The sequence below is a fragment of the Stegastes partitus genome, unplaced genomic scaffold (genome assembly GCF_000690725.1).
Source record: "Stegastes partitus isolate 25-593 unplaced genomic scaffold, Stegastes_partitus-1.0.2 Scaffold967, whole genome shotgun sequence".
NCBI classification, from domain to species: Eukaryota; Metazoa; Chordata; class Actinopteri; family Pomacentridae; genus Stegastes; species Stegastes partitus.
Window position 1 is genome coordinate 93,111 of NW_007578698.1, and position 14,750 is coordinate 107,860.

The 14,750-nt window shown below is 40.5% G+C and overlaps 1 protein-coding gene across 1 annotated transcript in view; it reads right to left on the reverse strand.

Moving 5' to 3' along the window:
* Nucleotides 1-2,688: 2,688 nt before the first annotated feature.
* The window catches only part of LOC103366703 (potassium voltage-gated channel subfamily H member 2-like), a gene marked incomplete at its 3' end in the record, with an annotated part of 42,684 nt that continues 30,622 nt past the window's right edge, over nucleotides 2,689-14,750 (reverse strand). The window contains exon 2 of the mRNA XM_008294492.1: nucleotides 2,689-2,919. Within this exon, the coding sequence (XP_008292714.1) occupies nucleotides 2,689-2,919 (231 nt within the window). The remainder of the gene's footprint in view (nucleotides 2,920-14,750) is intronic.

Here is a 14,750-nt window from a genome sequence, read left to right on the forward strand (position 1 = left end):
TCAAACACTCATATTAAACTACAGGTTAACAAAACATGTGTGTGTTAAACTCTATGACAGTTAAATTATTGTATGACAATAATCTAACAACTAGAGTTGCAATGACAAGTCAATTAATCAAGTAATTATTTAGGTCAAGGATTTAGATAATCAAGTCATCACTTCAGACAATTTTAAAACAAAAATTCTTAACATTTGATGCTTTCAGGCTCTCAAATGTTAGAAGGTGCTGCTTTTCTTCTGAGGTTAAACATTTCAATATTTCGGTTTGCTTGAACAACACATAGCAGATGATCAGCACTAGTAATCATGTATGCTACGTTATGTGGCCATGGTAAGTAGGATAACATCATCATGACAATGTCCTGATGTTACAGGTAACCAACAGACTTCCAGAAGGAAAAATCACTTACTTCATGTCATCTGTGCTATTTCTGAAATTCCATTTTACACACCTCACTGTGAGTTATTGCTCACCTGTCTGATATAAATCCATGTGGATCACAGAACTAGGTTTCCCCTGCGCCATGGCCTGCTGCCTTTGTGATACTCTTGAGTTGGCTTTGTCTTCCAACAAATACGTTCCTATATAGCTAACTGCATTCTCCATTACATTTTGAGGGAAAAGTATTGTCTGCCAAATTCATCCTGAATCAACACATATTTGCCATTAATTTTATTGTTTTACTGTCGCTCCTTGTCAGCCAACAGATTATATATCAGATGAGGCACATCAGATAGGAAGTGTTGGAAAGTGAGTGAAAACAAAAGTAAAGAAATGAAGTCTATAAATTAAGGGTTCCACATAGAACGTGAACCTCCCATCTCCTGGGTTAAAGCCCTGTTGCTGACTCATGCTTCCATCGTCCCTTCCTTAAACACACTCTGCAGCTCTTTCTTACTATGTCACCGATAAGAACATGTGTTTCTTTCACACCATAAACAAGAATGTAGTTGCATAGGAGTGAAATATGAGGGGTAAAAGGGTTGCATTGTTTGTGGATGTAGAGGGATTTTCTTTGCCAGGTTCATCCACACTTCACTGACATTCTGCTGCTTACAATAGTTTTACATTTTAGTTAATATGATCAGGTTTTTTATGGCTACAATAGCAGGGCACATTTAACCTACACCCCTGTCGATGCTTTACAGTTACCCGCTGGCACAAGAGCAATGCTGTTGATTCCAAAGCTTTTAACTGTGTGTTGTTACCATGGTAGACTCTAGCTGACACAGCCAGTGTGACAGCAATGACAACACCTCTGTAATTCTATATACAGGGTTGCAGTATTTTACAAGGCACTTTTGTATCGCAGGTCGGCAGTGTTTGTGTGTCTCTACATCTCCAGTATAAACAGTGGAAAGTGAAATGTACAGAGGGGAGGGCTGAGTTGGCAGACAACTGCTCACAAGCATCACTAGAGAGCGGACAGCTGGCGCCATCACTCTGCGTCTCTCTCTCTCTCTCTCTCTCTCTCTCTCATACATTCTTCCTCACTTTAAGATTACATGAGAAACACACTCTCACATCCTCTTACTTCGTTTTTCTCACCTCTCACCCAGTAGTTGTTCCTCACTTTTCAGAGTTGTGCTGTTTACCTGCTTCTTCATAGTCTTGCCCCCTTTTTTTTTTTTCCTCTCAGTTTGCTTCAAGCCCTTTTCTTCCCCCCCTTCTTTCCCTCCATCTGCTCTGGTGTCTGTCTACAGGTGGAAAATGTCCAGCAGATGCTCTGGCCATAGCCCAGGGAGTTGCTGACTTTATTACCATAGCAGCTCTTTATCGCCATGGAAGCCGTCTATCATGGCTGCAACTAGCGTCCTCTTACCTTGTCCTGATCCAGTTGGCATTTGTCTAGACATAAATGCACTCTTGTCACACGAGAAAATTCTCCAAGGGTCTCCCCCATTTACCCTCTTCAAAGTACACACTATGTCAACAGGATTTCAGGTCAGGTCAATTGAAAATGCTGCTACTTCGTGAAAACAGCTGTTCTGACATGAGAAAGAGCAGATGGTCATTCACATTGTTTTTTGAACTCATTCAGTCGTAATCTGCTACAGCTATAGACTAGTTTTCTTCAATTACAATCTGGAAACAGGCCAAATATACCATCCTGCATTTTCTGAACTTCTATGCTCATCAAAAATAACAATCTGGCACTAAGAAGTTGCAAAAGACACAAACTGCAACATGGGCGCAGGAACTGTTGGGTGCCAATTATTTTGTACGCACCACAAAAACAAATACTGAGGCTAAATAAGAAGCTTATTGTGGCAAAATCATACAAAACACATAAAAACTATACATTCAAATGCACACAAACGCATTCCACAGGACTTTTACAACCCCAATACAGACAACTGGCATGGCATATACTGTCCTGACTTCTTTTTCCTCAAAGAACCTGACTTCCATCTCAAAACGCAAAGTGATCATACACCGACTTACTACACTAGTACAATTCTATGTTTCTATGTTACATTTCTGTGACTCCATAAACTTAACCTCTTTGCACGCACACACACACACACGTATCTTCCCAAACATGCAAAGAAACTGTGCCATCTACACACCAGAGAATCGTCGCCCATATTCACCTAATGTCCACATGAACAGGCCAAAAGCAGGTGTGCATATCCTCGCCTACATCAGCACAACGAACAAGCTCTTTTTTTTTTTTTTCCTACCGTCTTTTTTGTAAAGGTCGATCTCCACTTTCCTCTCCTCTGACCCCAGCAGGGCCTGCGCCATCTGGGCGATCGCCAGTCGCTTGGTGTCAGGTCCATAGAGGAAGTTGCATGTGCATGGCTTCTGCATGATCTCAGCACGCGAGTAACCACACATGTGGCAGAAGCCGTCATTGCAGAAGATGATGGCGCAGTTCTCCACTCTTGCATTGGCGATGACAAACTTACGACCTGTGGGTGGAGTGAAGAAAGTTTCTTTTACATTACTTCAGTTTTCACAAACACAGCAACACACGAACAGAACAAATCAACAAATTATTGCGTGCAACAGTGAAAAGTTCAAATACAGAAGAGGAATGTGTAATTGGTGTTAACCCCTGTTTAAATGATACAATTGCATAAGGATTAGTCCTCTCAATTGTTTAACATCGTAAGTGGTAAAACAGCCATCCATCCATCCATCTATCCATCCATCCATCCAATATCTGCCCACTACTTAATCCTTACAAGGGTCACAGCTGACTTAAGGTGAAGGCAGGGGACACCCTGGACAGGTCACCAGTCTATCACAGGGCTACACTTAGAGACAACCAAGCACACTCACATTCACACCTACGGACAATTTAGAATCACTAATTAGCCTCAACATGTTTTTGGACTGTGGAAGGAAGCTGGAGAACCCGGAGAGAACCCACGCTGCATGGGGAGAACATGCAAACTCCACGCAGAAAGATCCCAGGTGTCCTCACAGTGATGTGAACAGGTGACCTTCTAGCTTGGTAAAACATTATTATTATTATTAGTATTATTATTATTATTCTCTAAAGCTGATTTTGCAAGAGGCTGATGCTATGACACCAAGAGAACATTTCATCATCCGTGACGAAGAATATTTTACTGAAACAATCAAATTTGGACTCTGCTCCACAATCCTCTGTGCAGTTACATCACATACATCTTGCGTGAATATAAACAAGCTGGAACCACCGAGAGTGCACGGACCGATGACTGCTCATTTCGCAGTGCAGACGGTGACAGCCAAAGTTTAAGGTGCGTTATTATGACAAAGTAGTTTAATAATTGCATGCAGACTTCATGAAACAGTTCACACTTTGCGAGCACAGCTGCAATAATTACTTAAAGTAAAAAAATGTATGTAGCTTGGAACGCAGCTCACTTGTTTGCCAACTGCTAAAACAACTCAAAAAAGAGGAAACAAACTAAATTTTAGCCATCTACAAGCGCAAAAATGAAGGAAGTTGTCAGGAATTGCTTTCACCTGGACAAGTTGTCATTATTTTTTCACTTCAGCTGCTATTCCACATATTTTATGCTGTCTGGAGGCGAAGGCAACCAAAGACACAGAAACAGCTGATCAGTCACGTGAGTAAAATGTTTGCTGCTGATGTCATACGTCAATATGCACATTCATACACATTATGGAAACACGGCTACTGATAGTGTGAAGACTTAGCATCTCTATATTCTAAACTACAATCAAGACAGAAGCCAAAGAAGGCAAAACTAGTCGATGTAAACCTTGTATGAAAGTAAATTTCAACCGAACTTGTGAAAAAAAAAAAAAAATGTTTTTAAGTATTTGGACTACAGTTAGGAGAAAAATACTTCAAGAAGAAAAGTCTTGTACTGAAATTAGAGTTGAAATCTTACTAGCATGAAGTGGTGATTTAAAAATAAATAAATAAATAAAAAATTATAAAGACTTGATAGGCAGACGAAGCTCAACAGCTGCAGGATTCCAATTAGCTTTAGCAAGTCCAGCGTCTGCATGTTGGCTTATTGTGTGACTTGCTGGTATTTCTTAATGGAACGGAGCCATTACCTACTTTTATATTAACTTCGCTGTTATTGTTCTTATCCTGTAAAGCGTCTTTGAGTTTCTGAAAATACAAACAAAATGTATTATTGTTATTTACTATAATTAAATATTAAAGATACTAGTACCGCCTGAAGCCGAGAGCGGTCATGGCCGCACATTTTTTAAACGCCGTTTTCTCGATAACGAGATAATGATCCCGTTGACAGTTTGGGCTGTCACTTCAGCTTTCATCACAAGTTGTCAGACTTCCTGGTGTGACGTATCTTATACAGACAGCTGACCGGGAACTCCGACATGACGTGTCATGAGAACAGCTGACCGACTTACAATGAAGCGCTCGTGCCCGGTCACGAGAAAACGAGTTTTGTTATCTCGAGATAACGAGAAAATTAACTCGTTATCTCGAGAAAACGGCGAAGAAAGAACAGTAGCGGAAAACGACCGCTCTCGGCTTCCGTACCACCTGTGCTTTTTCGACAAAAAAAATGTCTGAATAAAACGTCGTTTCAAGAGGCTTTTTTAAAAACTATTATTTTATGAATAAATTACAAATATTACTTGCGCAATTAGCTGATATAGCACCAGCGTTACAGCAGTTTAAGCTAGCAGCGCTGTCCAACCCGATAATCTATTTAAACGGGCTGTAAAGTTATTTATTATCAGTTATTGTGTCAAATTAAACACTGACTAACCTTTTTTGGACGTTTATAGCCTGGTGCTAAACAATAAAGTCAACCATATTTGCCTTCTAGAAAACACATTCACCTGTTTGAAGTCATCCATTAAGCCATGTTCCGCTTATGTGTCAGCTTCAAAATAAGAGGCGCACTTTCAAAATAAAATAGAAGTAACACAACAAGCCCTTACAACATAACCAGTAGAAAAGACAGAAGAAAAAAAAACACTACTCCCATGAGAACGCAACACCAAAAAACAGGTCACTTACAACTATAGTTATTGTCTTATTAAAAAGTGATTTTTTTACTACTAAGGTCTATTATTGCTAGGCCCGTATAATACTATGACATTGTTTCTTTTTATCAGAAATTCACCTTAATACCAACTGCATAAGTTTGTAATTTTAGTATTACGTTTAAAAAGCTGCTGCAACCTCAGTAACTCCATGTCAAAGCTCTGATGTGTGTCTCTTCCTCAACCAGTCAAATTAGTAATAGCCTTTTAGCTCTATTGCCTCTGGTCAATGTCAAAGGAAGATGTGAATTCACTCAGGGAGCTGCTCTTGTGCCTCAACACACAAACATGTATGTATCCCCTTTCCCAGTAATAGTTCACACACACTACATACATTGTGAATAAACAAAAAGTCTGTAGTTTGCGTGGAGTGAATCTGATGTGTATCTTCAGGGAACACATGCAAGCAACATAAATGCGAGCAGAGAGTCTGTGTGGAGTGTGTTTGTGCCGCGTCAGGTTGTCTGTCAGGGTGATAGATGGCCCCCACTAAAGAGCGCTAAGCTTCTGAAGAGCCTCGATGTTCCTCGTTGCTTTCACTTTGCACCGGGCCCCACAGCGAGGAATACAGCACTCATAAATAGTCATGTGGATGGTTGGAGGGAAGAAGGAAAGGCTGGGGACAGAAAAGGCTTGGTGAGGCAAGAGACAGCAGGAGGGCTGGATGAGGATGAATAAATGGATGAAAATGGGATGGTTTAAAAAATTACTTTGGGCAGGAAGAGTGACAGAAAAACTGGAGATATACTGAGGAAAAGGATGAGACGTGGGGAAAGAATTTCAACAGAACTAAGATAATGACTGGAGACCGATTTGGAGAAAAAGATAAGAGACAGTGGGAACAGAGGAAACGTGATCATGTCCGTTATCAGGCTGCAATTATTGCTTAGTCAGTTGACGCTCACTTCTCTTCTCAGGACCCCTAATTTTTGCATGTACTTCCTGCTTCAGGGGAATACCACTTGTTGCTGTTTACAGTGAAAAATGTCTTCTTGGACTGAGGACAGTTCAGAAACTGTTCCTCGTAAAACAAAATGAAGAAAAAAAAAGCACATATCCTGCTGTTCATCCCAATAAAACGTTAAACTACAGAGCGCAGAGCCAAACAAAATGTCTCCATTCACATCATTTTTGTTTTATTGGGCCGCTATGTCTAACATATGAACATTTTCATTGTTCAAATAAAACACAGCTCAGTTGTATTTACACTCTAAAAGGTAAGATTACTTAAAATGCATTTCTCGGCTTTATTTAGATCTCTTTTTCTCCAGTTGAGTGAACTCCTGCAATTTGAGCAAGTACATAATTTGTATGAGTGAGCTATAAAACTATATGCAATACAGAAGATGTTTCCAGAAACTGAACTGGGCTAAACTTTTTTTCTGAGTTTCTAGTTAAGTTGTTCAACTTGTCACCAATGATTTAATCACAGCTTCATTTGATCAGGCCACTATTTCATCCATCACATTCCATCCCAGACTTCACACAGGCTCCAGTTGGGTACTGACTGCTAGACTATACCTGAAGACAGTCAGCAGCTGGATCCAGATGTCCTGCACGTCGAACCATCTCGGTGTTGGTATCATACTGAAAGGTAGCACTGTCATGGGCGACGCTGAAAACCAGCAAGGTGTTTGCTTTATGCTTGAACTCATATATGCTCTTTATCTCAGTTTTGTGATTGTGTGATTTCATTTGTTTCCACCAACACTGGCCTTGTCTTACAGAATGTTATATTGTTAAACAGGCAACTTCCCATCATTATCCTCTTCGTGTTTACATGTGGTATTAACATTGAGAAAGGCCAGACTGATTTCCCTTTTCCTCAGAGCCTTAAGGTTAACACTACCTAGGTAATAAGAGAGAAGACAGAAGATCCTGATTTATTTTCTGGCTTCTTATGGTGATGTTAGAAACGTAACAGCCTGGATAGTGTCCAAAGCAAGAAACAACCATAAGAGTCCCCGATTCAAATTCAGATGTCAGTGCTGTTATCAAAGAGGAGTGTTACACCCAGCTGTATTAACAAGAAAGCGCGTTGTTACTGATCTAGTTTCTCACACTCTCCTTCTTTACCTTCCTTGCCTCCTTCAAAAAGCAAGAACTGTTGCAGAGTTTCCACAGTTCCTCTAGTTGTTCTTTTGTGCTGTAAATCAAATCTTTATTTCCTGGGTGATTTCCAACCCATTGGCTGACAGATCTGCAGAGTGAAAGCGAGGCCTATAGGGAGCCAATCTAAATGCAGATGGAGTCATTATTCTATAGCCATTAAACTGTGCAATCAACATTTACTTCAGAATAACAAGTTAAAGCAAAAAACAATTCAACCATTTACCACTTTAAAATAAAAAATAACCCTGTGGACTAATCAGTCTTTACAGGGCTTACTTTTATTTAACAAAAGCAGTTTTCTAAATTCCTGAACAACAATTATTGAGGTGAGACAAGCTTGTGTTACTCAAGTTGTAAAAAACTGAGGAAGGACAACTCAGTTTCCCTTTGCCTTTTTAAATAAAAATAACTTTGTAAAATTGGGTAAACTTGACTACATTTTAGTAATGTTAAGCAGTCAACCCAACTGTTCTGTTTCACTTTCACCAGATTTGACAATATAATCAGTCATCGTGATCCTTGCCTATGTTAGATAACTTCTACAGCCGGATCATTATCAGCTCTCTGCACATATGTGATCATCAACAGTAAACTGAATATAAAATCGGTATCATGTTGTTTTTTTTCATATCAGAGTGTCCGAGGATCAATTTTGGATCACCAAAATATTTGCAAAAGACTGCTTTTAATGCTTGGCTCTACACAATACCACCAACGCTGGCTATAGGCCTTTATATTGAGATGTTTTTCTTTTAAATTATCACACAGTTGGCATGACCAATCACATGTCATCACATATTATTTTAAGAGTCTAAGTGTACTATGCAGCAGTGAACATGGTGGAACAGCACTGCTCAGACTGCGAGTGCAAGTTTCAAGCAGAAGCGTTTAATATGGCAGCACATGTGAGTGAGATATTGCTCACTACATATTTCATAATGTTTCCATATCCCAAAGCAGTACTCAGATGACCTCCAAGTCAACAGCGCTATTTCAAAATGGATCCTAAGGTTGCCAATGTCGAAATTTAAGGAGATCCAGGATTTCTGTTCAAAGTTGCATTTAGTCTTTCTCTGACTGCTCAAGTTCTTAACAAACATTTGCTCAGAGAGTCTCCGAACACATTTGAAAACCACTAACAAGGCAACATTTCAAGCAAGGCCTTTCCATTATAATGAGAACAAATAATTTAGGACACTGAAAAGAATTTTTTAGATTGAAAATTGCATATGGGAGTTCTTCATCAGACGAGTTGTTTGTGACAGTCCTGAACTAAAGAGTTGTGAAGATTAGGGTTTTTTTCTTAGCAATATAAATAACTTTAATTGAGTGCCAAGATTGTTACAATGAAAAAGTTGAGCAGAACCTAATTTATAAAAGAAGCCTGCAGTTTGGTCATGTTCATGTTGGGAGATCCTCACAGAGACTATCCTGTGATAAATCTTTGTCAAGGTATTCATGCTGTGAAAAGGAAGAGCGCTTTCTTGCTGCAGTGAGATTGTATTCCTGTAATTGCTTTTTGCTCAGACTTCAGATCAAAATGTATTAAAAACACAGGCCCAAGTTGTGGAAAATGGACTTTAAAATAGTTGTGAAAGGTAAAGGATGTTGTGATTACACTATCTTTGTTCCTGGTATCTCAAAAAGGGAAGAACCGGATGATAGCAGAATTACTCAAACAGCCCAATGGCAATGAAAATGCCAACACCTTTAAGCAGATTTACAAAATGCTATTGATCTTAGTTGATTCAAACAAAGATTCTGTTTACTTTCAGTAGATAAAAAGCATTGCACAAGAAAAAAAAAAATCAATAAATGTGCAATAACTCAAGGTAAGAAGTTTCTTAATAAGTCCCACATCGGAATTAAATCATGCCTCAGTCATGTGCTTTGGAAGGCCAGTGGTGACAAGGCTTTTATTCCAAAACAGAGATGGAGCTTCCTTCAAACAGAGCAAAAAGTTCATCAGTGTAATCAAGAGGTTACTGGGACTGAAATCCTGCTGATGATGGCAGTTGGCCACCGCTACACTACAGAGCAGCTGTATGTGAAGTCACACCCTTATCCACTCAATCAAGATGTGCCTTATTGCCTCTTGGGGAGATTTATCTTGGGCTCACACAGCCTTAAATGCCAGACATACATAGCAGCATCCTGACAGCCACTTATGGACTAAAGTGGCAAAGTTTAAAAAGTGAAGAGTGTTTATACAGCCATTGAATTTAAAAAAAAAAAGAAAAAGAAAAAAAAAATTGAACACAAAGCGCTACTCCCAGTATTTACAGACTCCTTTCATGGGTATAGCATTTTTAATAAATGTTATTTACAGCAAAAGAGTCATAAGCACTATTTGGAGATAATGTATAAAGAAAATAAATGTACAAATTCAGCACAGAAAAAACGGACGACACATGTCACATCTTTAATGTGCGCAATAAGTAGCGGGATAATTTCCAGCGAGGTGTCCTTTATCAGGTACTAATGGGCGATGTGGAGGTCTCTGCCAAGTTGCCCACTTTGGACACAAACTGAGGCAGCACATCATTAATTTAGAATGGCAAACAGTCCGTTACACCAGAACTACTGGGTAGCTGTCCTTTATGAACAACTCGTCGACCCCCTTCACCAACCAGAACTGAGTGTTCAACCAGATACGACATAACAAACAATGCAGCTTTGCCATGCTCGTCTAGAGGCTGGGCACTGACTATAGACCACAGCATCCCACGTTCTAATCCTCATTGCATGCCATGGCCTGAGTCTCTCCTATCATTTCATACCAGTTAAAGGTAAATCATCAAAGGCTAGTGGGAAGTCATAAATTGAAAGTTCAAGTTTGGCCCAACTATGCTCATTCATGCCCATTTCAGTGAACGAGGAAACTACACTTATTAGCCACAACCATAAAATCAGCTGCCTAATACTGTATAGACTGCCGTCTTGCTGTCAAGAGCTCTGCCCATTAAGGCCTTCACAGAATCTAAAGGTGTCCTGTGTTGTTGGATGTCACGATGTTAACAGCAAATCCTTTAAGCCCTGGAAGTTGGGAGGTGGAGCCTCCAAATTCAACTTTTTTTTTTTTTTGCACATCTATGATACTCAATCGGATTGAGATCGAAGGAATTTGGGGTGAATTCAAAGCCTTAAACTCTTTGTCTGAACAATGGTTGCCCTTCCTGCTCAAAAAGGCCAGGGCCATTTTTTAATCGTGCTACCATTAAGTATCGTACATGCTCTGCAGCAATGTTTAGATAGGTGTCAAAGTAACATTCACATTAATGCCGGTGTCCATAGACTTCCCAGCAGAACATTGCTCAGAGCATCACACTGCCTCCGCTGGTTTGCCTTCTTCCCACAGAGCATCTGGCTGCTATCTCTTCCCCAAGTAAACAACACAAGCACATTCAGCTGTCCACATGATGTAAAAGAGAACTGATTCGTCAGACCAGGCCACTGTCCTCCGTTGCTCCATGATACAGTTCTGATGCTTATGTACTCATTAAAGGTGCAATCTGCAGTAAACGGGCAGTCTTACTTGTCTGCAACTACACAGCCCCATGAACAACAAGGTGCAACGCTCTGTGTGTCTGACATCTTTCTATGATAACAGCATTCGGGTTTTCAGAAGCTCTCCCATGGGATCAGACCCCTTGAGTCAGGCCTCACTCCCCACACACCAGTTAGTTTGAGGTGTTTATGAACTCGCTGTTGTTCACCAGTCGTCCTTCCTTTGACCACATTTTATAGGTACTAACGAGTGCAACTGCTGTTGTGGAGATGCTTTGATCTGTCATCAAGCCGTCACAATCTGGCCTTTTAGATGCTTATGCTTCTCATTTTTCCTGCTTCTAACACATAAACTTCAAGAACTGTCTGTTCACTTGCTGCCTAATGTATCCTCCCCACTGACAGGTGCCACTCTAATGAGCAAATCTGTGTTAGTCACTTCACCTGTCAGCGGTTTTAATGATTGGTATATGTCTACTGACTAAGCTTTAAATCATCAAATACTTCAGCCTGTTTCATCTCCCTTTGCTGTCCTTTAATCCTCCAGCTGTGTCTTAATGAGTCAGGCAAGTTTAACACTACAAAGGTTGCTCACTGTACACCTAAATAGTACTCACTGTCTGGGTCTTTCTCTACTCGCTGCCAACATTTTGGAGGAAGCTAATGTGTCATACGCTGTCCCTATGATCGATGAATGAATGAAATTAAAAGTCTGCTCACTGAGGCAATATTTCTTGCTAAGTGTTCTTCATTAAACTTGATTATGAAAAGGTCCCAACATAGGAGTTATCCTTTAACAAGGAAGGGGGCAGACTGTCATTATTCCCTGTGACTTACGTCTAAGAAGAAGTTCACAGACGTGATGTGTAGCAATTCCCCCCCGAATCAGTGATTTATAAGTCGTTTTATAGCCACTGGCACGACACTTGTCTGCCACATCCAGACACTTCTGAACACTTCGTTTCTTTTCAAAATCAACTTTTGGCCAATAGTTAAATCTCTTGAATCTGACTCTTGGCCATTGTGCAGCACAAAGTTGTGGAGGAATGGTTCTGCCAGTGCAGTTATTATATTCGAAAGAGTGTGTAGATTGCAACTAAAAGATTTATGGACGTTGGAAAGATTTGTTCTTTTATCAGTGGTCGGGCTGTAACTTGGATTTGTAGGATATTACTGTCCTGATTGAGTGTACTGTTTTGTGCGTGTCTCTGTGGGTGTTGTGTTTGTTTTCTCAGCAGCATAAGACATTTCTAAAATAACAGCTGATGATGGATCAAACGCAAACTTGGAGGGGAGAGAATAAGGAGGGAGTGGAAAAGGAGAGACGGCAGCAAGACACAACACAACATGACCCTGTGTTAAAAATACAGAGACACAGCCTGCACTGCATTGGCTCATAAATAAAAGGCTTCTAATCAGAGGCCAGTCAAGCAGAAGAGACAAAATAAACTCATCCAGCATTCTGGAGAGAATCAGGACTTACAAACTGGGCTTCTCTGTAATTCCATTTCAGTACCGCATCATGTATACGCCATAGAATTGTGGCCAAATAGGTATGTAGATGCAGAATACGCAATATAAATATGCTTAGAATATTTTTCTAACATGATTATTTTAAGTTTTGTTTGCTTTTATCTCAAAACTATCTAAAGAAGCATTCATCATCAGGGTGGATGGATGGGTCACTAAGCACGTTTCAAACATTTATATTTTCCAGCTTTGAACCAAGAAAAACCTCAGAACATCCACATGTATTAATGGAAAGTCACAGTGTATTGCATCTTGATTTTATTTTTATCCATCTTAGAGTGGCTTGTGTCTCTTATGATAACATTGTACTCACTTAACTAATATCTAAGATTTCAGAAGGCAATCGCATTAGCAGGTAAAATATTAGCCAAACCATTCATTGTAAACAGTTTATGCACGATATATTTTTTCCCACTAACTCCTTCCCTGAATAGTGGGACTGGGGTTGGCTGGCCTACTTTCTCTTTGCCAGCAATCATCAGACACACCTGCGGTTTAACATCCAATCGACCATCTGCAGAATATAAACTCCGTTTCAGTTCTCCACTCCTGATTGTTCTGCCTGCTTATGCAGTAGCAGCCCGGCTCAAGGTTTGCGCTTCTCTCTCTGCTCATCTCTCTCCGCTCATTTGCTTAGTTTATTCCTGCTATCTCCTGTGCCTCTAACATCAGCCGTCCTGACCCCATCTGAATCCACACAGCTCCTCCCTTCTGCCAGCCTGTCTTAGCCACTCAACTGGCCGACTTACCGAAAGTTCACGTGGATTGTGCACGACACGCCGGCTTATTCTCTCTCGCCAAGCCTCCCTCACCTTCTTCACAGACTTTAACCTTTTAAAAGCCGTTCTCTGTGTTTTGCACTTAGGTCCTGGTCAAATTTCCTGCTTTCATGACATCAGTGATTTTATAATTACATTCACAGTTATGCTGCCCAAGGGTTCAGAAATGTACCCAGCCTTCAATAAAGTAATCGAAGTAAAAACTTACCTTCCAAAACCTTGACAGACCTCGACATTGCATCGATCAAACCAACTGTTTTACCTTTAACCGCAATTATGCTCTCAGCGCACTTCACAGAACCCAAATTCTTGACAGCAAATTCAGAACTTTCCCATTTCTTACTTTCCCTCCCCCAAAACGGCCATCAATCAAAGTCGTGCTGCAAGAATCAAATCTGACTTTGCTCATTTTTCCAGCATAAAGTGAACATCAGTCAAGGCAGGGCTCCTGAATGAAAACGTCGGTGCCCATTTCTCCCTGCGTTAAGCACACCATTATCACGCTACCCCCCACCACCACCGCTACCCGTTCCTTCATAAAAAAAACAGACACGTCATTTATCAAAGCTGCATGTCCTATATTCAACAGGCTGATCTCACAGGAGACATAAACCAGTAGAGGAGCCTGTTCAGATATTCATGGAAGCGGTGGAGATGGGCTGGGTGGATGCGCTCGATAGCCTGCCTCCATGAATTAGTGGCAGCAGTAGCCCTCAGAGGCTCATAAAGCTTGATGGGTTTGTCTGGCTGCAATGAGCACTAGGTAATACAAAGGCAGCGATGTGTGCGTATATGTGTGTAGATTGTACATTTCATTTCCCAGCCTCTGAGTAAGTGGTTTTCAGTCACTGATAATGGCCAGAAAAAACTAAGAAGATGTTTTTTTCCCCAAGCTGTTTAAGCCCTTGAAAGAGCCTTTAGAGTGCTTGAGAATTTAAAAGATGAGGCAGAAATGAATAAATGTAGTTATATTTCAGATGCACACGCATAAAGAGGAGCTATAACATGCTCGTGATGCAGACGTACTGTACATGCTGCATGACAACATTATAACTCAACCAAAGAAAGCCACAGGGTGAGAGAAGGCTGTGGGGGATGAAAGAGAAGCACAAAGAAGAGGGGGAAACAAGCTTTACAAAGCAAGTTACAAGCCTTAACATCTATAGACTTAACATAGTGGAAGAGTGTTAGCGGTATTAAAGGAATGAAAGGGGCAGGAACAGCAGATAGAGTATGAAAGGCAGCTGGCTCAGGGTTTGTACTGCTCAGCGTTCAAGACCACAGCTGGACATGAAGGAAAGCTGGCATTATTCTACCAGGGA